At 42.7% G+C, this 27,621-nt stretch overlaps 1 protein-coding gene across 4 annotated transcripts in view; it reads right to left on the reverse strand.

Moving 5' to 3' along the window:
* ATP10D (ATPase phospholipid transporting 10D (putative)) overlaps positions 1–27,621 on the reverse strand; it is a 75,019-nt gene that overhangs the window by 16,166 nt on the left and 31,232 nt on the right. For 3 of the 4 annotated variants that reach the window (XM_084899739.1, XM_084899737.1, XM_084899738.1), the window contains 11 exons: positions 27,275–27,527; positions 23,956–24,194; positions 20,554–20,742; positions 17,697–18,306; positions 16,967–17,073; positions 15,008–15,134; positions 12,331–12,515; positions 7,132–7,444; positions 3,879–3,955; positions 2,749–2,874; positions 738–938 (listed from right to left, as the gene is read on the reverse strand). In XM_084899739.1, coding sequence (XP_084755865.1) covers positions 738–938; positions 2,749–2,874; positions 3,879–3,955; positions 7,132–7,444; positions 12,331–12,515; positions 15,008–15,134; positions 16,967–17,073; positions 17,697–18,306; positions 20,554–20,742; positions 23,956–24,194; positions 27,275–27,527 — 2,427 coding nt within the window. The remainder of the gene's footprint in view (positions 1–737; positions 939–2,748; positions 2,875–3,878; positions 3,956–7,131; positions 7,445–12,330; positions 12,516–15,007; positions 15,135–16,966; positions 17,074–17,696; positions 18,307–20,553; positions 20,743–23,955; positions 24,195–27,274; positions 27,528–27,621) is intronic. The other variant, XR_014796411.1, reaches the window with a different exon arrangement.

Below are 27,621 nucleotides of genomic sequence, written 5' to 3' on the forward strand. Positions count from 1 at the left end.
GGCTTTGGAATGAGATTCCGAAGGGGTCTTGCACTGGCTCTGCCATTTCCTAACTGTGACGTTTTTGGAAAAATTACGTAACCCCTTCGAGGTTCAGATTCTTCATCCCTGAACAGGAACAACACCAGGTTCTCTCTCAGAGTGTTTCATGAGGTAAGTGAGACAGGGATGCGTAGTGGATCGCACAATAAAGGGCAGAGCGGAGTTTAGTAAATGCTAGATATCATGAGCTATAAGGTCTACACTCTGGATTTTCTCTCTTCTAAGTACTTATGGTATTTCATAATTTTACCTCTGTTCACCTCAGAAATGGATAATTTATTATCTGCTGTTAGCAGAGATCTGAAATAACCAGATGATAAAAAAAGGTTTTTGTTTTGTTTTTTTTTAATTGAACCTGAGACCCTTTTTTCTTTTTTAATACATTTTATCGATTTTTTACAGAGAGGAAGAGAGAGGGACAGAGAGTCAGAAACATCGATGAGAGAGAGTCATCGATCAGCTGCCTCTTGCACACCCCCCACTGGGGATAGGCCCTTGGCCAAGGTACATGCCCTTGACCGGAATCGAACCCGGGACCTTTCAGTCCGCAGGCCGACACTCTATCCACTGAGCCAAACCGGTTTCGGCTGATTCGAATAGTTTTAAGTAGTTCTGCATGTACCACAGTACCGGAGCTGGGCTGCCTGAGAAACACCACGCTTTGGCCACAGATGTGCACCAGCCTGAGCGCCTACCTCTGATGCCTGGCCGCTCTGGTAAAGTTCGGGCAGCTGCATGAGGGTCTCCGCAGACACGTCTTTCTCCAAAACGCCGTAGACGACGGGAGGGGCGGATGTAAAAAGGAGGTTGAAGAAGATCAAAACCCAGTAGTCAGTCATGGATGTTCCTGAAAACCCACAAAAGAACTGGTACCAGAAAAGGAGGTTCACATAGGCCTGGGAACACAAAGAGGGACACGGGCGTCTTAGAAACAGCAATGCCAGTGGGACTGACTCCACCTCCACAAGCCGCCATTCCCACCTGCGGGCGCAACCTCAGGCAGTTTCCTTACTTACAAAAGGAAGACCACATCTTACCGTGCAGCTTTTATGGGGACAGGGAGGGGAGGGGGGGGCAAATGGTTTATTAAATTCAAACACACACACCAGATATGTCACTGGTAGACGGGTACGTACTGTGTGGTGCTGGCACAGTTCTAAGCTTTATAGAGAATTCATGTAATCATCATAACCACTTGGGAATTATTCTTGTCCCCATCTTACAGATGAGGAAACTGAGGCACAGGGGGGACTAAGGAAGTTGCCCAACGTTACCTGGCTAATAAGTGGCAGAGCCGGTATTCAACTTGAGATATTTTGGCTCTGGATGAAGAGAACCCAGTCCCATGCCTGGTACGTACCAGGCACACAACACATGTTCGTTCTCTTGCTTTTGGGGTCCACGATAATTTTTTAGTGATGAAATGGGACAGTGCCAACAGGATGAACAACCATCCAGTTCGCTTAGGACTGAGGCGTTTTCCAGGAGATGGGACTTTTGCTACCCAAACGGGGACATTCCCAGGCACAGCAGGGCTGTCAGTCATCCTGGTGGCCAGGGGCATATACTCTGCATTGTTCCCTCCCACATTTTGTCTCAAATAAACTAAGTCCGTGATGGCCCAGATACATTTTAGAGGCTTGCTAGAGGATCCTCCTGCTGTAAATGCCTGCCAGCTATGAGATAAGGCATCCTACTGGGTTTCATCTATATCTTCCATGTAACATAAGGAACATCAATGTGGGGACAGCAGCTATGTTTGGGAGCTCCTGTAAAATGGAAGCAAACCTTTTCATTCGCCAATGACAGGTGGTATTAAACATTTCGTAATCCTGCTTGTCACAACCTTTATAGGGAAGGTCAGAAATTGGATTTTAAATGAACCAGACAGGCCTTAATTGAATTTAAACACACAGGGAATAGAACATGCGAGCGGGTGGACAAGCCTAGCAATTGGCTGTCAGCAGCTGAAACATAGCACATTCCAGATTATTTCCATTAAGACAGCAGGGGTGCTCCTGGCTGCCCCCAACACATCAGTGAGGGAAGTGAGCTTCGTGTAGGGCACTTCATTTTCTTTTCTTTTCTTTCTTCTCTCTCTCTCTCTCTCTCTCTCTCTCTCTCTCTCTCTCTCTCTTTTATAAGATTGTTACTTTCATTTTATTTTGTTTTTAAAAAATATATATTTTATTGATTTTGTACAGAGAGGAAGGGAGAGAGATAGAGAGCTAGAAACATCGATGAGAGAGTCATCATCAGCTGCCTCTTGCACACCCCCTACTGGGATGTGCCCGCAACCAAGGTACATGCCCTTGACTGAAATCGAACCCGGGTCCCTTCAGTCCCCAAGCCAACACTCTATCCACTGAGCCAAACCGGTTTCGGCTCTTTTCTCTTTTTTAAAAAATAATATATTTTATTGATTTTTTTTTAACAGAGACTTCGAATGGAGAGGGATAGAGAGCTAGAAACATCAATGAGAGAAACATTGATCAGCTGCCTCTTGCATACTTCCTAACAGGGATGTGCCTGCAACCAAGGTACATGCCCTTGACCGGAATTGAACCTGGGAACCTGCAGTATGTAGGCTGACACTCTATCCACTGAGCCACACCGGTTAGGGCAGGGCACTTCCTTTTCATCCCATAAGCAAGCAGGATTGAAAGGTGGGAGGGGGAAAGGGATAGATCCTCTGCAGCTACATACCACGTTCTTGTAGAAAAAGTAGAGGATCATGTTGGACAGTCGTGTGTAACACCAGTGCCCGTGGACAAGGAGGAGCTTGCTGAGATGTTTAAACTGAGAAATGGCAAAGTCGCTGGCCATCACAGCCTGAGGAGGCAATGAAGAGAGAACCACCTTGAGCAATTCAGCACGTCAGAGCAGACCCAGCATGGCAGGCTGAGCACCACAGGCTCATCAGTCAAATGTGTGGTAGAAACATTATATGCAGACCAGAAAAAAAAAAATCCAAAAAACAAAAGAAAGCCCAAACAAAACAAATAAAAAACATATACCATAAACAAATAACTCCAAACAAACAAAGCAAGCCCTTACAGAAACCTTAACAGGTGGCATCAAGTTACTATTCAGCTTTTTGATATGGTTGAATGAAACACTTCTCCTCGGTCACTATTCATGATGTAACGTCAGCAAGAGAACTTTCAAAGCAGCTCCTTTAGCAAGAACTGCGTGAGTTACGTATGTATTCACTTCTCCTCAATGAGGAGGATATCAAAATCGGAGTCACAATTTTATGTAACTTTGTATGTGTCAGGCAAAGAGACACTTGAATTTCTAATCTTTTGTACAGATGTCGTAATTTACAATTTTGGGGAAAACCTAAGTCTCATGTCCTATCTTCCTCTCACAACATATGCTCCATACACAAAAAGCAGTATTTTGGATACGACTCTATCTGAATTATGTGCCTAAAACACTATCAGACACACAGGCACCCATGCATGCATGCAAATGGGACACTCCCATTCTCTTTTCTCTCTTCTTCCTCCCTCTTTAGGATCTTTATTTTTTCAAATCCTTAGTAGTCTTTATTTTCAGTTGAAAAAGTCACATTATTGCATAATATGTATACATAGTTACGATCTAGGTTAGTTATATTTTTAAAACTGAACAGGTAAGTCACGGAGCTAAAATTACACAGGAAAAGACCATAATGCACAGTAAATAATCAATGAATAAATGAATAAACTTCCTGTTTCCCACTCCTGAGCTAACCAGAGAGTCTCATTCTACCAGATATTTTACCATAAAGAACACTGCCTTGGGTGGGGGAGGTCAAGTTCATAGAACTTGGGGGCACAGCATCCACTCACCTGCATGCCTTCTTGACCTGAGATCCCTATCCCAATGTCTGCCACTTGTATCATGCTAACGTCATTGGCGCCATCACCTTTATGGGACAGAAGAAAAGGCGAGACACATATGAGGAGTAAAGAAAGAATGCAAACTCTGCAGATCAATACTGGCCACTCAAGCAGACAGACACATCCTTCAAAGTTTACTCCAGGGTCTCCAAGACACCTGTACGCTAGTCAGAAATTAAAGATGGCACCCAACTACCATCAGGATGAATTCCAAGTTCAATTCTGCCTTAAAATCCTTCATGCTATGGCACCTTTCTGGACTGATCTCTCTTTTCTCTATGTCACCCACTCTACTTTCAATTTTCCAGATATATGACCTGCTTCTTGCAGCCACTGCACACGCTGCTTTTCTATTCCTATAACACTGTCCTCATCAACCCCACTCCATCTTGCTGGGTTTCAATTGCTCTTGATCTTAGTTTAGATGCTATTTCCTTTGAGAGATCTGTCTCATATTTCCTTTAGAGCAGATGCCCCTTCCTTAGGCTCTATCACCACCCTGTGTATCTCTATTATACACATGATATTGTGTTTGCTATAGAGCTCTGGCTCTCCCCAGCACACTGGAAGCTTCTTAAGCAGAGCTACTGCCTTTCGGTGGGTAACGAATATTTACTGTTCCCAACTACCCACCAACCATTCACTTATATTCTGGTAATAGTATCCTGATTTTCCTTGGGAACTACGAATCTATATGGTTTGTTCATACAAATCGAAACCCCGAGAGTTAGAATGGACAACTGCTTGGACAGTTAGCATTATCTGTCATTAGATTCAGTGATTGGTTCAGATAAGGTCACATGATATAATTGACATGCCCAGAACTTAATTGATATAACTGTCATGTCTGGGGGTTCTAGCCTCAGGAATATCTGGATCCAGCTTGACCAATTCATTCATTGATATGTCCATTCAATAAAACAGTTGAACAAAGTCCCACCCTAATCATGATGATTGACTCCAGAGACTTAAAAGGAAGTGCTATCTTTTCATTAAGGCTGTCAATAGGATAGGAGGCAAACCTGGAAATTTTGGGTGGCTATATCAGCATCTTGAGGGGAGAAGCTCCCCGAGACTGAACACAATCCAGGTGAAAATAGAGACCCTTAAAAGAGATAGCTGAGCCGAAACCGGTTTGGCTCAGTGGATAGAGCGTCCGCCTGTGGACTGAAAGGTCCTGGGTTTGATTCCGGTCAAGGGCATGTACCTTGGTTGCGGGCACATCCCCAGTAGGGGTGGTGCAAGAAGCAGCTGATTGATTATTCTCTCTCATCAATGTTTCTAACTCTCTATCCCTCTCTCTTCCTCTCTGTAAAAAAAATCAATAATATATATATATATATATATATATATATATATATATATATATAAAATATTTTTTAAAAAATATATATATAAAATATTTTTAAAAAAATATTATATATATATATATATATATATATATATATATATATATATATATATTATTGATTTTTTTTACAGAGAGGAAGGGAGAGGGATAGAGAGCTAGAAACATCGATGAGAGAGAAACATTGACCAGCTGCCTCTTGCACACATCCTACTGGGGATGTGCCCGCAACCAATGTACATGCCCCTGACCGGAATCGAACCCGGGACCTTTCAGTCCCCAGACCGACGCTCTACCATTGAGCCAAACCGGTTTCGGCTATTTTTTTTTTTTTAAGAGAGAGATAACTGACTCCTCTCATCTTGCTAATCTCTAGACATTGGAGTGTCTCAGAGCTTAATCTGACACTACTTCTTCCCTCCATTTATACTCACTTTTGGTGATCTCATCAAATATCAAGGCTTTACATATCACCACTGGATTTATGATTCCAAAATTTATACTTCTGGTTAATTCCTCATTGTTGAATTCTATTCCTTGATCCAGCTGCCTACCTGACACCACTCTTCCAAACTTAACATGTAAAACCCAACACTTGACTCCATCTCAGTAAATGGTAGCTCCTTCCTTTCTGTTCTTTGAGACAAAACCGTATTGTCACCCTTATTTCCTCCTATCATATAGCATATCAAATTCACCAGCAAATGTTATCCAGTTCTTTCTTCAATTTCATGTCCATTCTCTGGCCATGTCCCACCACCTCCTCGGCTTCTATCTGGGCTCAAGCCACCATCACCTCTTGCCTCATTATTTCAATAGCCGCTCAACTGGTGTCCTTACTCATGTCTAGACACCACTACAATTACTCTCAACACAGGAGACAATGTGAGCCTTTTAAACTTAAGGCAGATCATGTCCTTCTCCTGCTCAAAGTACTCCAATGACTCACTAACTCTAAATAAAGCCAAACATTTATAATGACCTCCAAGAACCTACATGGTCTGGCCACCTTCCACCTTTCTGTCCTTTACTAACCTGCAGAAAATTCTTCCCTTCTCTTAAATTTTCTTTGGCCTCAATCATACCAAGCATTGTCCATGAACTTTATTTCAATTGTCTTCTCTGCCAGGAATGTCCTCCCCACAGATTTCCCTCCCATGGTCCACTTATCATTTCCTCTAAGTCTCTCCTCTCATGCAATCTTATCAGTGAGACCTCTGAAACACATATTTAAAATAGTAGCCCCCTCTCCCTCCCTAATATTCTACATCCCCAGGCTCTGCTTTATTTTTTAATAGTATGTGTCACTCTGAGATATCTTATATATTTATGCTTTTTCATTTCATTGGTTACTACATTCCCTCCTACTAGATGTAAGCTCTTTAATTAAAGGTGCTTTGTCAGCTGTACATACTCTTAAATCTCCATTGTCAAGAAAAATGGCACCTAAAAGGCATTCAATAAATATTTGTGAATAGATAAATAAAGGAGTTTTGTTCATGTCCCTGAATTAAATTTTCTTGGAGGTAGAACTCCTAGATTTTTCAGATTTATGGTTCAATACATTGCCCTTCTTAATCCAGTTGATTTGGGGTTCTGACATGGAACCTAAAGAGTCTTGGCTATTATATGGTCACATTCCTACTATCTGGTTCATAGCAGGTCATCAAATAGGTGATGGAGAGAAAGGAAGGAGGCGTGGTGGGATGGAAAGAAAGAAGGAAGAAAAAGGGGAGGTAAAGCACAGCCAGTCAGAAGGGTAAACAGATATACAGAAGGAAGGACAGACAGAAGGATCAGCCTTGGGGTGGCAGGAAAGTGAGAAGCCCAAGGCTAGGTTCCATCCCCACTCACCAATGGCCAGGGTCATCACCCGGAGATGGTTGCGCACCAGTTTCACCACCTCGCTTTTCTGCAGGGGTGTGGCTCTGCAGCAGACCACGGCCTGGCAGCAAGCAGTCAGCTCCAGGAACTGCCTCTGCAGGCTCTCCTGCAGGGCGAACTCTAGGGCCTTCCCGGTGACCACGAGCCCAGCCCGCAGCCCCGAGTCCCGGGGGCCAGAAGGCTGGTGGGGTACATCCTCACTTAAAGATGCTTTCTCTGGAAAGACTGGATTCTTCTTCTGGAGTTCCTTCAAAATTGTGCCCATCAGCACCTCACAGGCATCCTCGAAGCAAGAGGCAGAGACAGTTAGCCTTGGGGCTCTTTGGTGGCCACATCCAGCGAAATGTGTCGCTGTCATTCTTTAGCAATTGTGCACCATGGCAACCCTTGGTGCTTTCAGAGACCTGACAGCTCTTCCACAAAGGCTTCTGTGTGTATGTGGGAAGCAGTTAAAAGAATGAAGACAGTTCATGTCCAATTCTACAGCTACAAAAAAATAGTCATAGAATGTCTTTATTTGTACAAGTTACCTTCTCAAACACTGAATCTCAAGAGCCCTTTGGTCTTATTCTGCCAGTTACTAGCTGCCTGACTTTGGGCAAATCGTGTAGCCTCAAGGTTCTCATCTGAAAAATGTAAATGTTGTCTATATCTTAACATCATTGTGAGGAATGGGTGAAATAATGCATGCAAAGCCTTCGTGTAAGGCATGACACAGCAGAATTTAAATTAGTAAATATTGTTTTTATATTCTTTACTTAAGGCATTCATCCATCCATCCATCCATCCATCCATTCATTCACTAAGTATTTATAGAGGAACTAGTGTATGTTGGAAAACATTCTAGGTGCTGGGGATATGCCAAATGAACATGAAAATCCCTGCCCTCCTGGATGGATATTCTGGTTGGCACGTTCTTAGTGGCGCTTATCACGTTTGGTGGGTGTACCTCTCTCCACTCGCCCCACCCACACTAGTCAGGAAGTTCTTCTTTTAAAACCTTCCGAATGCCTAAAAGAGAGCCACATAAGACTCAATCAATATTCATTGAATGAATTCTACTGAAAAAGACTAACCATCAAAACCTATCCAAAAATTGTATCAAATGACGGCTAAGCAGAGAGCCAAGTGAGATCCAGGAGCAGTGCATGATATAAGCTGAGCCTGAAATAGTTAATTCGTCCAAGAGCCCCTTACTCAGAGGCCATTTAACCTGGATTTCAAATGCTGTTTTATCAAGCATTTCTCAACCCACAACAAAATGCGATGGGCAGGGAGGAAGGAGATATGGCTATGTACGTATAACACAACAAGGACTTCATAACTGTACAAACTATAAACAAGAGACTCCACTTTACAATGGAGCTACCTGGAAACCTTTACCTCTGGAACAGATCTGATCCCAATACCATGAATAGTCCTTGTAGCCTTCATAAGCTCACAGTGTACAGAATGCAGCCTGAGTGGATGCCCTCCAAAATACAAACGTAAATTTTCTGTAGTTTTATGATTCTATTATCCTCTTATTTGAATATGCATGTGTTTAGTTCATAAATTAACTGTACTTTCACTTCAGAAGTGTGTATGAACACACACACACACACAGTTGATCTTCATTATTTGTGCGATTTGCGATTTTACCTATTTGCTGAAATTTGTCTGAAAGCCTACTATCAATACTCATGTTGCTTTTACAGCCAGTTGTGGACATGGACGGAGTGACAATAAATGAGTCAAGAGCTGTGCACCTGTCCAGTGAAAGGTGACACTCTGCCTTCTCATGTCAGCTCCCAAACTGTAAACAAGTGTGCTTTTTTTTGGTGATTTCACTGTTTAAAATGTTCCCCAATGTAAGGGGGAGAGATCAACCAAAGGACTTTAATGCATGCATATAAGCCTAACCAATGGACAGAGACACCAGAGGGGGAGGGCATGAATGGGGGTGGGAGTAGTGATGGAGGGCAATAGAGGGGGGGTAAAGAAAAAAAAATGTTCCCCAAGTATAGTGCTGAAGTGCTGTCTAATGTTCCTATGTATAAGAAACCTACAATGTGCCTCATGGAGAAAATATGTGTGTCAGATAAGGTTTAGTTAGACATGAGTCAGTGCTGTTCAGTGTTAATGAATCAAACATGGATGTGTGTATGTATGTGTGTATGGGTGTGTACAATAAGTTGTCTTTAAACAGAAACACACAGGAGACAAAGTTATGTACCGATTGGTTGACAAAAAGGTTGTGACCAGAGGTCCCGGGAACCTAATCCTGTATTTCCCTTATGGGTAATGGATTACTATTTGCTAACTCAGTGTTTTTGACAACTTTATATAACTTAGCTCAATGAATAATTAGAATCAATTGTATGTAAATATATCTGTAGACAGGTTGATACAGATTATGTAATATGTAGTTGATCTTCATTATTTGTGGGATACTATAGAAAGCATGCTTGCAAGTAATCAGCTATAGGTACTTAGGCAAATCATCAGAACCTTTTCAAATCTCAAGCTATAGAACAGTAATACTATAATTTTATCTCCTCTACTTATTATAAATATCAATGAGATCTTGTATTAAAAAGCCTTTTATACACTAATAAACATGAAAATAAGAAGTTACTATCTCAGGAGAATATATAAAATTATAAAACTTAAAAAACTAAATGATGAATCCTAAAAGACCTTTATATATCACGGTGCAATAAATAATCTAGGAAATAATTAAAACATAAAAGCAAAAAGACTTTTATGAGAATGGAACTTTGTATAGAGTGGATACGTTTACTATAATCCAATTTACAAAGTTAGAAACAAAGGTTGACGGGAATTTTTAACATTGAGCGCTACACTGTAGAAAGGAGAAGACATTCCACTAGCCGCCAGGGGCCCATTTAGAATGTCACAGGAGCAATTCCTCCCCTAAATGACAAATTGGGCTCTGTGATCTTCAATTCCTTTAACTCTTAGGATGATCTCCAGAGGGGTGCAGAGAGAGGAAAAGAGGAAATAATACCAGTGACTGAGCCCCTGATGTGTCTGGCATTTTATAATCATGAACTTGAGTCATCATAAAACTAAATTAAGTTCACTGTGTTCTGTTTTGTTATTCTACCTGTGCTTTTCAATAGCAAAAAAATAAAATAATCTTTTGAACTTAGAACACTCCACAGATGATACACTGTGAATTTTTCTTGGGTTGGTAGTGTTAAATGCTTTTACCATAAATTGTATATCCTATATAATAAGAGGCTAATATGCAAATTGACTGAACATCAAACAACTGGTCACTATGATGAACACTGACCACCAAGGGGCAGATGCTCAGTGCAGGAGCTGCCCCCTGGTGGTCAGTGCACTCCCACAGGGGGAGTGCTGCTCAGCCAGAAGCCCTGAGCCAGGCTAACGAGTGCAAGGGAGATGGCAGGAGCCTCTCCCACTTCTGTGCTAAGGATGTCTGACTGACAGCGTAGGCCCATGGGTCTAAGCCGTCAGTCAGATATCCCTCGAGGGCTCCCGGACTGCAAGAAGGCGCAGGCCAGGCTGAGGGACTCCCCCCGCCCACCCACCAAGTGCACAAATTTTGTGCACCAGGCCTCTAGTTTACAAATACATTTCAAAATACTAAATATTTTACTGCTCATAAAATGCCAAAATTAAACACCAAAAATTAATTACTTTTCCTTTTTAAGATTCATCGAACCCCTGGCCTCTGCCAGGCAAAACATTAAACAATTTAGGTTTTCTCATTTAAAGTCTATATCAACCTTATGAAATAGGCGTTACCCTCATTTTACAGGCAAGGAAGAAGGCTCAGGAGGGTAGCTCCACAAGGTCACATACCTGGTCACTGGCAGGCCAAGTCTTTGAACTTGGGTCTTACCAACCTTAGGGCACATTCAATGTAGTGACTACGATACTAAGCATTCTCTTGTCTCAGCCTCTGGCTGACCCTGGGAGCTGGCTGGTGATTGTGGTTAGGGGTCCCTGGGCCACTACCAACTGCCAGAGAGAACCTACTTCATGTTAACTATGGAAAATTTTATTTCCTCTACATGTACAGTCTCGTTGGGTATGGCCTGAGGCCTGATCATAGAAACATGGCTAACCAAACGTGGCAGCAGGTGACTGAGTCCCAGATGTGACCGGGTGGGAAGCTCTGGGGTGTGAAAGTCAGGCTGCCCTGACAGAATGGATGCCAGTGATTCAGTCTGATTATGGAGGAAGGAGTGAGGGAGGTATTCCAAGTGAATTACACAATATGCAGAAACCTTAGAATGTCACTCACTATGCTAGGGACTTACTGGAAAAATAAAATCGTGTACTGATTAGAATGTTTGTGTTAGAGATTAGGTGGGAAGGGAGGGGTTAGAAACAACAGTTGGTTCCAAACCTCTAAGTTCCTTTTCCTTAAGAAAAATCCCTGCTTAGCCAAAACTGGTTTGGCTCAGTGGATAGAGCTTCGGCCTGTGGACTGAAGGGTCCCAGGTTTGATTCTGATCAAGGGCATGTACCTTGGTTGTGGGCACATCCCCAGTAGGGGATTTGCAGGAGGCAGCAGATTGATGTTTCTAACTCCCTATTCCTCACTCTTCCTCTCTGTAAGAAATCAATAAAATATATATTTAAAAAAAAAAAAATCCCTGCTTAAAGAGTTCTTCAAATTTTTGGAATTCTCATTAGCACTATACAAGAATTACCACCAGAGGGCATGCTTACCCTGAGAGTCTATTTTTAGAACTACCATGAAAATATTAACTCATTCACCTGATTCCAATAGAAATCATCACTTCCTCTCAACTTGAAGGGGAGATAGATTCCTATCCTAGAGCTTGATATATTCTGTCATTAAGGGCTAATCTTGTCAAACCCCTGGTAAGCCACACAATAACTTAAGGGAGGGTGCGGAGAATAAAAAAGAAACTTTCTTTTCATTCCTTTATTCAGCAATGGCTCCTCCGAACCATTCTGACATCTCACCAAGCCTTTAGAAGAACTACGGTATTACCCTCCCCTCTCCACAAGCACGAGGCAGGCTGCTGCATAGAATAAATAATTATCAAGGAGCTAATGGTTATCGGCTTTTCTTCCTCCTCACATTCATCAAATCACAAATGCTCCCCTGGCTTTGAAAAAACAGACAAAAGCGATCAGTGTAAACCTCACGATTCATACTTTACTCTGGGTGTTGAGGATAAAGAGCTTGTCCTCGGGCTCCAGCAGTTTGCACGCGTAGGCGATGTTGACAGCCGTCTCCTGCTTGTCCCCCGTCAGCATCCAGATCTTGATGCCGGCTTTGTGAAGGGCCTCGATGGCCTCGGGGACTCCCTCCTGCAGACGGTCTTCAATGCCGGTGGCACCTGCAAATTCCCCAAAGGGCAATGGGGCTTGTAAGAGACTCAGCCAGCCGAGGCTCACCGAGGCTGTCACTGAGCCCTATCAATAAGTCAACCCGGTCTTGCTCTAGTAACTTCCAGGGATCCAAAGGGAGTGTGAAGACCCAGGCCAAAATCGCATGCAAAGTAACATTTTCAGAAGGAAGCCTTAAGAATCAGGAAGTTTAGCCAAAACCTGTTTGGCTCAGTGGATGCAGGGGTCTTCAAACTACGGCCCGCGGGCCACATGCGGCCCGCAGAGGAGTCTGATCCGGCCCTCCAGGTTTTTTGGGCAGTGAGCACAGCCGAGGTGTTACAGTAGGAATTAGTAGTTCATATAGTCCGGCCCTCCAGCTCTCTGAGGGACCGTGATCTGGCCCCCACTTTAAAAAGTTTGAGGACCCCTGGAGAGCGTCAGCCTGCGGACTGAAAGGTCCCAGGTTCGATTCTGGTCAAGGGCATGTACATTGGTTGCGGGCACATTCCCAGTAGGGGGTGTACAAGAGGCAGCTGAACGATGATTCTCTCTCATCGATGTATCTAACTCTCTATCCCTCTCTCTTCCTTTCTGTAAAAAAATCAATATATTAAAAAAAAAAAAAGAATCAGTAAGTTTAGCAAACTTCCTTATTCTCCCTTTGGCTAGCTTTCTTTTCTGTAAATGGAGGGGGCACTGTTTTAGTTACTTAGGTTACCTTACTCTGTAATTTTATAACTCTATGACACTCCCAAGGGTAAGGGCAGAATTATAAAGAATGCTCTTGTCAGTAAGGCGTAACACCTATTTTCCATGCTCTTTTCCTAGTGTTAAGTCCACAATTCTCTTTTCTGAAATAGGGCCAGATTAGTACTGGAATAAAACAATTTTACAGACTTTAAAAAGATAATATGGTGCACATATCATATGCTGTAATATTGTATATGATAATCTGGCACAATGATACTTCTGCAGCATAGCCTACACATGTTCACACTAGTTAGGATAATAAAGACGTATAAACACTCTTATCAAGTCGGGCCTGATTTTGCTGCCAAGTGAGTCCTGGCACTGGGCCCACAGAGTATTTTAGAGTTTGGAATTTCCGATGAAGAAATACCAAACAGGTACTCACTCTGTCACTGAGAAAGGACTCAGCAGCGGGCATCATCATTATTTTATTGGCCAAAGAGAGAGCGTTGTTTTTCTCTGAGCCAGAGGAATGGGGCTCAGAGGCCGGTCCCCTGGATGTTAGTGTTTATATTGGAAACCAGATCTCCAGGTCTAAGGCAGTGGTTTCCAACCCTGTCCGCCTCTTAGAATTACTTGGGGAACTTTTGAAAATTCAAATGTCCCCCTAGCGGGTTGGCCTCAGTGGATAGAGCATCATCGGCCTGCGGACTCAAGGGTCCTGGGTTCAATTCCAGTCAAGGTTCAATTCCAGTCAAGGGCATGTACCTTGGCGGTGGGCACATTCCCAGTGGAGGGTGTGCAGGAGGCAGCTGATCGATGTTTCTCTCTCATGGATGTTTCTAACTCTCTATCCCTCTCTCTTCCTCTCTGTAAAAAAATTCAATAAAATATATATTTTTTTAAAAATTCAAATGTCCAGGCCGCACTTCAGAACAATTAAATTAGAATTCCAGACGCCAATGTTTTTTTTGAAGTGCTCTGGAAGAATTCAGGATACAGCTCCATCTGACACAAGGGATGACAGGGTGTAACTTTTAGTTGAAATCAGGAAGTCAGAGAAATACATTTCATTAGCCCAACTGCAGATATAGAATAAAGAACATGGGCCCTGGAACCAGGCAGGCCAGAGCGTCTCCGTAATTTTGTCAGTTAGGAGCGTGTGGCTTAGGACACATCACTGACTGCTCAGTGCTCCAAGTTTCTCCTAAATAAAATGAAGATTTGTTCTGCAGATTCAGAAAGAGCATATATATATATTTTAATATTTTATTGATTTTTCACAGAGAGGAAGAGGGATAGAGTTAGAAATATCGATGAGAAAGAATCATCGAACAGCTGCCTCTTGCACATCCCCACTGGGGATGTGCCCGCAACCAAGGTACATGCCCTTGACCGGAATCGAACCTGGGACCTTTCAGTCCGCAGGCCGACACTCTATCCACTGAGCAAACCGGTTTTGGCAAGAGCACATATTAAGTAAGGCACCCAGTGCCTGGTAAGATGCTTCAGCTTTCTTCTCTGGAACCAGGATGCTTATATGATTTGTACTCTATGTTATGTGTTGGGTTTTTAAATGACCTCCTTAAGAAAGACCACCCCGATTCGACCACAAATAAAGTCTAGTTCACTGCAGTGGGGAACAGAAAAGAAGGATTGGAACTGGGTTGATATGAGACCGCATAGGGTGGGCAGAACCACGTGTATCTATTAGATCAAAGTGGGGGAGGGGGAAGGCACTGGTGAATAACTTAGAAATGCCAAGTGGTTTTCAAATTTGTGCTCAGAAAATACAACATAGTCTCCCTACCAAGTAAAGTCAGTTTGTTCTCCAACCTCATGGCAGATTCAAGCAGTAATTCTTCCCTGTTGTCAATGCTGGTTTCAGCTAAAAAATGGTTCCTCAGCCACTCTTCATATTCAGTGTCACTCATGACCTGGGGGGAGGTGGGGGGGAGAAAGGAGTTACAAGACAAGTCACGCAATGATCCTGCCAGGACCTATTCCTGGAGAAATAGCAAGCCATCAACTTATTTTAGGTATTCCTCTCTCCGGCACCCTCGTGCCAGGCCCACACCCTGGTCAGACGCTTCCCGAATTATATGATCAGCCTACTGTAACACTGATGATGAATGGACCCTATCGCTCAGTATCTGCATTATACATGAGGAAATTGGGTTAACCCTGTGGTCGGCAAACTGCGGCTCTTTGGCCCCTTGAGTGTGGCTCTTCCACAAAATACCATGGCCTGGGTGAGTCTATTTAGAAGAAGTTTTAAAAAATTGGCTCTCAAAAGAAATTTTAATCCTTGTACTGTTGATATTGGGCTCTGTTGACTAATGAGTTTGCTGACCACTGGCCTGGTGTAACATTGATGATGAACAGACCCTATAGCTCAGTATCTTTGCACCATACATGAGGAAACTGGGTTAACGCATTCAGTTAAACCAGGGAGTATGCAGCTGGGAGGAGTCTCCGCTTATTTAAGTTCAGGTGATTCTAATGGTGTAGCGTGAGGTAGTATGAAGTCAGCAGCACCTGATGTCTTCTGATGGTCTGCTTATAGGGTCAGTTATTTGTAAAGGTAAAAAGAGAGAGCAGATTCTGCTGGTAAAGCAAGAAAGGCGTGTTCCAAACAAAAATTAGGAGGAATTCCTTGAGAAGGAATGAATGATGTATTTTCCTTTGTCTTCAGGTTGCCTTAGAGCACATGTGTCAAACACAAGGCCCGCGGGCCAAATCCAGCCCGCCAGGCCTTGCAATGTGGCCCGCACCACGCTGTCATCACTGCACTCCGCTGTCAGTTTATGACATTGTCAGTTTATGACTGTTCAGTAAACCATTCGGTCCACGATTTAGGCTGGATTTTAGATTTTGGCCCCTTCTCTGATTGAGTTCGACACCCCTACCTTAGAGTAAGGTGACCAGACGTCCCGCTTTTTAACAATTTGTCCCGCGGAGTTTTAAAAAAAAGTCCCGATTTAAATGCCACGGGATGCGGGACAAATTGTTAAAAATCAGGACTGTCCCGCCAAAAGCGGGAAGTCTGGTCACCTTACCTTAGAGTAGGGGTGTCGAACTCAATCAGAGAAGGGGCCAAAATCTAAAATCCAGCCTAAATCGCGGGCCGAATGGTTTACTGAACAGTCATAAACTGACAATGTCATAAACTGACAGCGGAGTGCAGTGATGACAGCGCGGTGCGGGCCACATTGCAAGGCCTGGCGGGCTGGATTTGGCCCGCGGGCCTTGTGTTTGACACATGTGCTAGAGGGAGAAATCTACATTGAAGTTCTTATAAAGCAGCTGAAGTAGAGGGGGAGAGCCACTTTCTATCTATTCACACTTAAGTGTAAGAATGGAGAGTTAAAGATCAAAAGAGACCCTCTGCCTTTTCAGTGAAATGATCCTGCCCCTGATACAAATGCAGTGGATGTCAGCTCTCTCTTTTGCCTCACCTGAGGAGATGTTTTTGTTGATTTTTAGAAAGACAGAAAGGAAGAGGGAGACAGGGAGGGGGATCTGGAGGGAGAGAGAAAGGGAGAAACATGGATGTAAGAGAGAAACATTGGTCGGCTGCCTCCTGTACACGCCCCAACCAGGGATGATACCCAAAACCCAGGTGTGAGCCCTGACCTGGAGTCAAACCCGCAAACTTCCAGCGCACAGGATGCTGCTCCAACTGACAGAGCCACCTGTGAGGGCCGTCAGGTTCTCTTAAATCAAATTACCTGGAAGGCAAGGGCGAGCAGAGCGCTAAGCAGCCTACCTTCTTGGCTATACATAAAGTGCGGAGGCCTCGTTTGGCGTAGTCATCCAAGTGTTTCTGGGTTTTCTCCCTTATCATCACCTGTTGTTTGGCCAGACTTGCTCCATCTGAAATAATTAGCAAAACACAGGGTTCCCACCAGTCGGCCCAATTACATATTTTTAAAAAAATAATACCTGAACCTACAACAAACAAAAGGCCTTACGGTTTTGGACCTCAAATGTACATTGATAAAAGGAAACCCCAGAATTCATCCATTGTTCCCATTCTCCCTGGGGGAGAGGAAAGTACCAAGAACTTAATATCAGCCCTGTTCCCACACCATCAATACCAGAAGGGACAATAACTCTAACAATATTATCAGTCCTCCATCGGGCATTTACAGTTTGCTCACACTGGGTAAAGGCTGTCCATATATGGGATGCAGTATGACGCCAATCCTCTGAGGAACCTATAAAGAAGGCACTGTAATCCCCCTTCACTGAAGACTTAGATGCAGAGGTCAGGCAACCTATCAAGACATCACTAATGACAGCGGCCAGGTTTGCACCCGGGTCTGGGTGGCCCCCAAACTTAGATGCTTTCTCACCCAATCCTACTGAGCCTTCTCTACTTCATCAAGTCTGACCGATCCCCACAAGTCTGCCTGTTTGCTCTCATCAACCACCGAGAGTGGACTTTCCATCTCCGAGCCCTTCACCTCACCACCCTCAGTTCTGCATGAACCCACCTGGGGAAGCCGCGGAGAGAAGTTCCATGATCACAGAGTCAGCACCCTTTGTATACACCACAACTTGGTGGGAAAGCGGGTGCCGGACCACAACGGACATCCTTTTCCTCACTGAGTCGAAGGGCAGGATGTGTAGGAGTTGAAATGTCAATGGGCCCAGAGCAGCGAAGTCCACCATGACCTGCTCTGGGGTCCGGGACTGCAAAGTGCATTGGTAAGCCCTGGCGGCATACACTAAGGCTGCCTCATCCGGGCTCTCCGCCTCATAACACAGACTGGAGGTCAAGGGCTGTCCGGGGAGGGCGTCCGCCCTGCCATGGGTGATGCCCGCATCACCGTTCTGTCTCTCTGTTTCGGTCGGGCAAGCGGAGCTGCCAGGGCCCTGCGGGCTCCCGGCTGTCTGGGAGGCCTCTCCTTCCGCAGGGGAGGCCGGTTTCACTCGGCTGAAGAGGGAGAGTCTGCTCACAAAGGCGGTCGGGGCCCCAGGAGATGGCTCCTTCCCACTGGCGAGAGATGGTGAGCTTGATCTTCGGACGGACAGTCTCTGGAAAAGGTTTTTAATCTCCTCCAAAGACTTAATGGGCATTCCACTTAGTGAAGAGAGTCGGATCTATTGTAGGAAGAAATTTGGGAAGGTCTCAATAATGTAGTCAAAAGACAACTCTGGCCGAAGCCGGTTTGGCTCAGTGGTGGAGCGTCGGCCTGCGGACTTGAAGGGTCCCGGGTTCGATTCCAGTCAAGGGCATGTACCTTGGTTGTGGGCACATCCCCGGTGGGGGGTGTGCAGGAGGCAGCTGGTTGATGTTTCTCTCTCATCGGTGTTTCTGGCTCTCTGTCTCTCTCCCTTCCTCTCTGTAAAAAATCAATAAAAATATTTAAAAAAAAAAAAAAAGACAACTCTGAAGTCAAACTAGAGAGGTGGGTGTGGGGGAAAAGGAGCTGCAAAGAGTTACCACTTTCTTAAATAGATAGCAACTGGCTTCATGCTTATAACAGCCGCAGAGAACAACAGTGAAAATAAAAAGAGCCATCATGAAAAAGATGTGCTAATGTTGATGGCATTATGAACTTCTACAACCATTCAGGACAAAATCTGACAAATAGCAAAAGACATAAAATGCTAATATTGCCAGCAGTGTGTGTACTTATTAGCAATTTTTTCCTAATGAGCTAATTTAAAATATAGAAAAATCCATAATCTTTATTGTAAGCATCCTAGCAATAACAATTTAAAACTTGTAAGCAAGTTTAGTATTCACTAATAGCATATTCGACTGTGAAGAGCAATTAATTGGTTTCTAAAATTTTCTCATTCAGAAATGCCCAAGGAATTAAAAAGTTTTCTTCTAAAGATTACTCGTTTTATGGTAGTCTGAGGGACTCATGATGGCCAATTTTTCAATAACCCATTAGGTTTCTGTATTCCACGAGAATTCTGATTAGCTGCTTTTTTATTGCTTCATATCACTACCTTGAAACATCATGAAACTTAGGCTCGTATATACCTATATTTTATTTTCGGCCATAGGATATTATATTCTTTGGAGATAGGTATCAATATTTCTTAAGCAGAAAACACTAAAAGATGTCTGCTTTGGAAATAGATGTATATAAACTATTATGTTGGGAGAAAACAGAACACTCCACAATTTATCCTCTAATTACATAATCACTTTCAAAGGGCAACTTTCTAGTTGAAATCTTATAAAAATGTATAGTTTCTGAGCAAATGAAAGCTTAATTGGAAGTAAATTATTTTTATGTTAAAGTTGACCACCTCTGAAGTTGCCCAAAGAAAATGATCTGATGGAAAATTAAAATCTAATTGGTTTGTGCTGCAAATTGAATTTTAAGTGGCCGTGTGCAAAAGGGGAGACAGTGATACACAAGGAAGCCAGCACAGCGAGCGGCGAATCACCAGCCTCTAAAACGAGTTTTTCTTTTTAACTGGAAATGAATTTTCCATGAATTCTAAGCTCCAAGTCGACTTTAGAAACCCAGCTTTCGTGGGAATTGCAGAACCTTGGTGAATTATAGATGTATTGGATTTTAGATAGATTGATTTAAAGCTAACTCAACTGGTACATGAAAAAGGTACATTCTCATGAGACATGCTAATAAATCTAATATGCTGTATCTTGTTTGATGCAGTGCATACTATGGTGGAAGTCTCAGAGGCCTCAAAAAAATAAATAAATAAAAGCTTCAATTTGGTATGAAAACTTAAAGCAAAATGAACAGAGCCGCATTCCATAAGAAATCGCTTTCTTCAGCTACCCTCCTAGAAGCAAAATATATAGTAGCCCTGAGCCATACTTCCTGGGTCCAAACCCCACCTTCCCCACAAAACCATCCTGTGACTGGGCAAATTACTTAGCCTCAACTGTTTTTTTTTGTTGTTGTTGTTTGTTTGTTTTTTAATTGATTGTTTACAGAGAGGAAGGGAGAAGGATAGAGTTAGAAACATCAATGAGAGAGAATCATTGATCAGCTGCCTCTTGCACACCCCCTACTGGGGATGTGCCCACAACCAAGGTACATGCCCTTGACCGGAATCGAACCTGGGACCTTTCAGTCCGCAGACTGACGCTCTATCCACTGAGCCAAACCGGTTTCGGCAACTTAGCCTCAACTGTTAAGACAGAAAATGACAGTGGAGTAATAGCACCTGAAATCACTTAGGACATCGTAAGTGCAGAGCACTGATTAATTGCTGTGTAATTGTTAAACTGGTATTATTAGCTACTATTATTATTATTATTATTAATTATTATCCACATAACAAGACCAGTATAGGTGCATTTAAATCCAAAGTTCTCTTCTGAAAGGTGACCTTTGTTTGCATTAGAGACCTTACCTTTTGTCGTGGTCGGTTAGGAGCAGAAACCACTACTGTGTTGCAAATTGCCAAAGCAATGAAGAAGTCAATGATGCACAGACTCTCCTGTGGTGGATCTGGGATGGTCTCATCCAGGGGGCCAAAGAGCTGAGGTGTAATCTGACTAAATTTGTCCAAAAGCCTGGTGTCTGGCACCACATCTGTTTCCTGGAGATCCAATAAGACAAAGTGTTATTATAACAAATGTCTAAAAATGGGACTTTTGAATCTAAATGAGAAGCTTTTATAACCAGAATATATGAATCATGACACAGTAAACTTTATTCTTCTAAAACAATATTTAGCCCTAGCTGGTTTGGCTCAGTGGATAGAGCGTCAGCCTGAGGACTTAAGGGTCCCGGGTTTGATTCTGGTCAAGGCATGTACCTTGGTTGCGGGCACATGCTCAGTGGGGGATGTGCAGGAGGCAGCTGATCAATGTTTCTAACTCTCTATCTCCCTTCCTTTCTATAAAAAATCAATAAAATACATAAAAAAATGTATTTGCCTTTCACCAAAATCTAGCATTTTTATTTATTTTTATTTTTTTAAATACACAGAACCAGAGCTATACAAATTCCTGTGTTAAGGACTCTACCTTGGGCATAGATTCATTCATCAGCAACTGATGAGTATCAACTCTTTAAAGTAAGGGCATTATTCATACCATTTATTTTAACAAAATATTGTATGACTCAAGTCACTACCATTGTAAAAAAAAAAAACCAACCCTCCAAAATAAAAATTACTGTGAGCAGGCTACCAGCTTTAATCAGCATTTCCTAATAACCTTCTACGGGGAATTCCTAAAAGTTCTGCCAAAAGATTCCTGATCATCACAATTTTATGGCAACTCTATTCTGCGCTCTCCTCTTAAAGACTCTTTGTACAAATTGGCTCTAACAAGTTGTTGTTGAAAAAAATACTCCACTTTGTTCAACATGGTACTCCTCACACTTATTTAGGAGTGCTAGTTCTAGCAAGGAATGTTGTGGTAGAAATCTGTTTATAATCCAGTAACATACAATCAACTTAGGAGTTTTTCAGATGAGTCAAATGAGGAACTTCAAATCAATTTCACAAAAAAGGCCACTGTACTCTAGATGCAATTGAGTCCTAGATGCAGATGGCTGGCAAAGCATCTTGAATGCATGAAGTGATTTAGGGGGGAAAAATAAAATATGGAGACACGTGACCTTAGCCTTAGAAGACTGTGGCACGTACTCTATGCTTAGGAGTTTGGTGAGAACTAGCATGGGCTTGATAAGCAGAGAGTACAGGTTGGAAATCATATGGGTTTGGGTTTGGTTCCTAGATCCACAGCATACTAGCTCGTGGCCTCAGGCAGCTTGCTTCAGCCTTTGAGCTTCATTTTCCTCTCCTGAATCATGGTCAAAGTAACACCTCCCTCAGAGGGTGGCTGTATGAAGTAAAGGAGACAGTGCGTGGGATGAGACCAGCACAACAGAAACCCAAGTAAGGTAACGTTCCTTTTCTTTCTCAAAGGATGCACTCACCTTGAGCCAGGTTCCCAGGCTCACAATGGGTTTTAAAAGTCCACGTGATCTGCTGTTACAAAACATTCTTAAATTTCTGTCTAAATACTTGTATATCTGCTGTCTTGTGGTATCTGACTTAGCAGACTGATGGAATTCACAGGCTCTGATAATCTGGTGGCTATTCTTTAATGAGCTGCCCACATTTCCTCATGCATCTCAAACAGAGTAACACTGAGCTGGGGACTGGCTGGGCCCTCGGTACTCAGAGAATAACCCTTCCCTCAAAGTCAGTAGAAGACAGTAGTGAAATTTGAGACTTCTCACTCGATGTTCAGTCAACCAAGGGATGCTTGGGAAACTTGTTGCACGACCTTTATCAAGGCCTATGATTAAACCACCAGCTGGTGCCGGTCAGACTCCATGGGTTGGAGCAGTACTCCAGAGGCATCCTTCTCAGAATGTTAGTGCATATTAAGCAAACAAAACAAAACCCCAAAACAAACAAAGAGTTGCATACTGAAATACGTTGGGAAAAAAAGTTTATATTAAACAGGTTTCTTTTTTTTTTTAATATAATATATTTTATTGATTTTTTTACAGAGAGGAAGAGAGAGGGATAGAGAACTAGAAACATCGATGAGAGAGAATCATCGATCAGCTGCCTCTTGCACACCCCCTACTGGGGATGTGCCCGCAACCAAGGTACATGCCCTTGACTGGAATAGAACCCGGGACCTTTTAGTCCGCAAGTCGACGCTCTATCCACTGAGCCAAACCGGTTTCAGCTAAACAGGTTTCTTTACTGCAGCACTTTTCAGGGGGCTTACTGGATACTGGGAATCTCCAACAAGAGACTGGTATGAACAGGATTCTCAGATTTCATATTTCAGAGATGCCAGTTCTACGGAACACGTCTGGGATTGAGTGAGAGATCTGAGAAGCTAATGATTTCATTGTACCAATTGTACTCGACGTTGACTAATAACTGGCTTCAGAACATAGAGATTACTGCATTCTGAAGTCCATCTCAGACTGATGAAAAGTTTGCAACTTCCGTCTTTGTGACAAATGCCATTGATGTAAGTCGATCCAAATACCGCACTTGGGGAATCTTAAGGCTGCATGACTGAGAGCCTGCGCTGTATCCATAATAAAAGAGGTATTAGAGCTGGCCAAAGCTGGGCTCTGGGTCAGCAAAGCTGTGTTTACAAAAAGTACTGTCATAATAAATGTGAGAGCCCTGGCCAGTGCTTCTCAGGAGTTAGAGCATCAGTCTGGGCACCAAGGGGTCACAGGTTTGATTCTCAGTCAAGGGCACGTACCTGGGTTGCAGTTCGATCCTTGCCCTATGGGAGGCAACCAATCAACGTGTCTTTCTTTCGCTGATGTTTTCCTGTCCCTTCTCTTTCTCTCTCTCCCCCTCCCTTCCACTCTCTCTAAAAATCAATGGAAAAAAATATCCCTGGGTGAGCATTAACAATAAATAAAAATAAATAAGTCCTTGGAGGGTACCAATGATTTAGACATACTAACCTGTGTACGAGGTAACTCTGGTTAGCTTTCCTGAGAGTGAGCTATGGTCCTTACAGAAGATAGCCTTCTTCAAGCTCAGACATGATTGGCCCTAATAAGAAATATTCCTATTTTCCCCCAGAAATAATATATTATCTCTCAACACTGAAGTTATCCCCCAAATTAGGAGATATTGTGATTTGTTTGTTTATACTTTTAAATATATGTATGGCACTCACACTAAACTGCAACTATGTGGTCTCTTCTCTAGTTGAAAAGACCACAGTGTTTGGCTCTATTATAGTTATGAGGAGATTCCGGCATTATTCACTATTGATGGACAAGAGGCAAGCCACGCGTTCACACTTACGATGGGGCTACTGAAAGCAGCCTGTCTGGAATGAGGCGTTTCGCCAGCTCCTCCTCCACTTGCTAGAGCAGAACAGCTCCCAGCAAGATGACTTGAGGATTTACTTCGCAAAGGCCCGTTAGGAACCATCCTGCAGTTGGGGGCCCTCGGTTTCGCCATATTGCCAAGGGAGCCACTGGGAGTGTCTGCAAGATCCTCATCTTCAGAGGCAGTTTCCTGATAGGACTCTAACCGCTTGGCTGAGGGGTAAAGAAGTCACACTGCATCATTACCTGAGAAGAACCACTTGCAAGTTGAATATGTCAGGCATTTACTTAAGACAGCTATTTCGTACCATCTCCTCCGTTTTCAAACCTGGCCTCCAACCACTCCTCCCCCAATACCCTAAGCTAATGAACTTGCCTCATGGAGAAAAGGAGAAGCATTCAGATGGGGACTCTCTTCTTTTCCCATCATTGAATCAACCAACCTACCTGCATCTGTACCCAAACTCTCTCTCTTCCTACTATGGATAAAGATTCAAACGCCAAACCCTCCACTCAAGCTCTCCATCCAACCCTCTGGCCTTCTCAAGGACTTCACCCTTAGAGTTCTCCCCTCTTTCACCTACACCAATCTCTCCTCAACTAATCTCATGGCTTTCTGTCCCTGTCTCTTCACTGACATTGCTTTTGTCAAGATCATTTATGAGCTTCCTGTCACCAAATCCAATGATTGCATCTGCCTGTATTTTATTTGAACTCTTAGCAATGTCCAACAGAGCTATTTTCTCCTTGAAATGGCTCTTCTTGTTTCTCTGACATCATGCATGCCTATTTTTCCTCTTACTTCAATGGCTGTTCCTTCTCAGTTTCTCCTGCTGTTTTCTCTCCTCCCCAAGCCTCAAACATTGAGCTGCTGTAGATAGGGGTGTCGAACTCAATCAGAGAAGGGGACAAAATCTAAAATCCAGCCTAAATCGCGGGCCGAATGGTTTACTGAACAGTCATAAACTGACAATGTCATAAACTGACAGCGGAGTGCAGTGATGACAGCGCGGTGCGGGCCACATTGCAAGGCCTGGCGGGCTGGATTTGGCCCGCGGGCCTTGTGTTTGACACATGTGCATGTAGAAGCTCCCTCCCTTCTCCACCTATAACTCTTTCTTGGTAATGTCATCTGGCCCCATCTTTGAAATAGCATCTCTTTGCATATGACCTCCAGGCCTAAACCTTCAACTTTGACTTCTAATTGGAATCCAATTCTTCATATGATGCTTCCAGTTGGGAGTCAAGAAGGTTCTTCAGCAAATATCTGTATGGCTTCCTCCATTACTTTCCTCAAGTTTCTTAGGTTCCCCTTATCAATGAAGATTTCCCAGATCTAACCAGACTATTTACTGTGAATCTTATCCCAGCACTTACCATCTTCTATATACTATACTAGTATATCTTATTTGCTTATATTTTTAATATAAACTCTTAAAGGGCAGGTCATTTTACCTGCTTTTTATATCTCCAAAGACCAAAGCAGTGTTTGATACTCAACAAATACTTGTTGAATAAATAAATGACAGATAACTTAAATTTGACATGTGAAAACAGAACTCTCCTATTCTTCTCCCTCAGACATACTCTTTCTCTGTCTTCCTATCTTTGTAAATGGTACCTAACTACCCTGTTTCTCCGAAAATAAGACAGTGTCTTATATTAATTTTTTCTCCCAAAGTTGTGCTAGGTGTTATTTTCAGGGGATGTCTTATCTTTCCATGTGCTAGGACTTATTTTCGGAGGATGTCTTATTTTCGGGGAAACACGGTATATACTAGTTACTCATAACAAAAATCTAGGATTCTCCCTGATTCTTCTTTTCTTTCCCAGCCCCATTTGTCATAGCATCACAAGAGCTGTCCATTGCTCATCCAAAATACATCCCAAATATCTTGACTTCTCTCCATCTCCATTACCTTAGTCCAAGCCATCATCATCTCTCAACTGGACTAGTGCAATAGCCTCATAACTGGTCTCCTTGCCCCTCAGCAATCCATTCCTCACACAGTAGCTAGAGTGATCTTCCTAAAAGATAAAGCAGATCGGATCACTCCCTGCACAAAACTCTCCTGTGGCTTCACAGTTCACTCAGAGTAAAAACTGAATCCCTTTTCTTGGCTTATGTAACTCAGAATGAATGACCTGACCTCCACTGACCTCTCCAGCCTTCTTGTCTCTCCTTCCACACTTTCACTAAAACCCAGCTTCACTGGCCTTTCTTTTACTTTGAAAACTGGCAAACTCATTTCAGACTGAGGGCTAGACCAGCTGCTCCATGATTGTAAGACTTTTGTCCCTGAACTTTAAGATCATGTAATTTAGAGCTAGGCTCTAATGTCCCCGCTGAGAGAAGCCTTGCTCAGTCATTCAATCCAAAGTAGGCTTTCAACCATTCTTTATCATATTACCTCATTTTAATTCTTTGCAAAGCACTTTTTGCTATTTAATGTTTTTCTTGATTTAAAAATTAATTTCTTTGTGACTATTTTCTCCAGTAGAAGCCACATGAAAACAGGGGCCTTATCTGTCTTGTTTATGATTATGTCCAGTATCTTGAATGCACAGTAAATAAACAACAAATATATGTGCTTGTTGGATTGTTAGTTGTCTTTACGCTGCTTAGTCCATGGACCAGATTTCTAAATTGCAAGGTTTTAAAACATAAAATGGTCTTGTCATATGTATTTGGTTCAATTACATATGTGTAAGGGGTTATTTCCAAGTGGCAAAATTCTTTATGGTAATATCTTCTAGCCAACACTTTTGCTAGAAAACCCTGAAGGGTTAACTTATTTTCATTTCAGTAAAAATAATATGTCTCAGAATTAATAATATATCTCTCCAGAATTAAATTATTTGGAGAACTGGCCTCTACCATCACCCCCTTCAGCATTCTGTGTGTGTGTGTGTGTGTGTGTGGTGTGTATACATGGACTAATTTTTAAGCCATTGCAAAGAAAAAGACCAGAAATTCTAGATGTATATGGTCAAGTAGATTTCAGTCTGGTGAAATAGATTCTCAAAAGCATTTATAATGCAATAGCATTGTCACATCTACAACCTCAACTTTCTATTTCTACTGGTAATTCACTTTCCTTTAAAGGAAACCGTGGCAGCAGATCCTTGCCTTTGACCTACTACTTTCTGAATGGATGACAATTAAGCTTAATGCCCATCTGGATGACTTAAGTACCCAATGCTTAAATATAGCACTTCTATGCTAGTTATCAAACCTTTAAGTGGGTATAAAATGATCAATGTTAAGGTTATCATAGACACACAACACTCACCATTTTCTTCATGACCGTAATCAAAGCCTGCCACACTACATCTTCGAAAAACCATCTTATTCTCAGTGAGGGTTCCTGTCTTATCAGAAAAGAGGTACTGAATCTGTCCTAGATCCTCCGTGATGTTTAGGGCTCGGCACTGGATAGTAGAATCCATTTTCTCATTGTAGAAATCCACATCACTTTGAATAAAATATATTTGTCCAAGCTTCACAACTTCAATGGAAACATAGAGGGAAATGGGAATCAAGACCTAAAAAGAACCAAACAATTTAAAAATGCTAAAGAGGGGGAGAAAAGGTTGAGTAACTGAATATAGCTGAGTAAGTGGCAAAAATCTTTAAATT

Source organism: Pipistrellus hanaki (assembly GCF_964339955.1).
Source record: "Pipistrellus hanaki genome assembly, chromosome: 1".
NCBI classification, from domain to species: domain Eukaryota; kingdom Metazoa; phylum Chordata; class Mammalia; order Chiroptera; family Vespertilionidae; genus Pipistrellus; species Pipistrellus hanaki.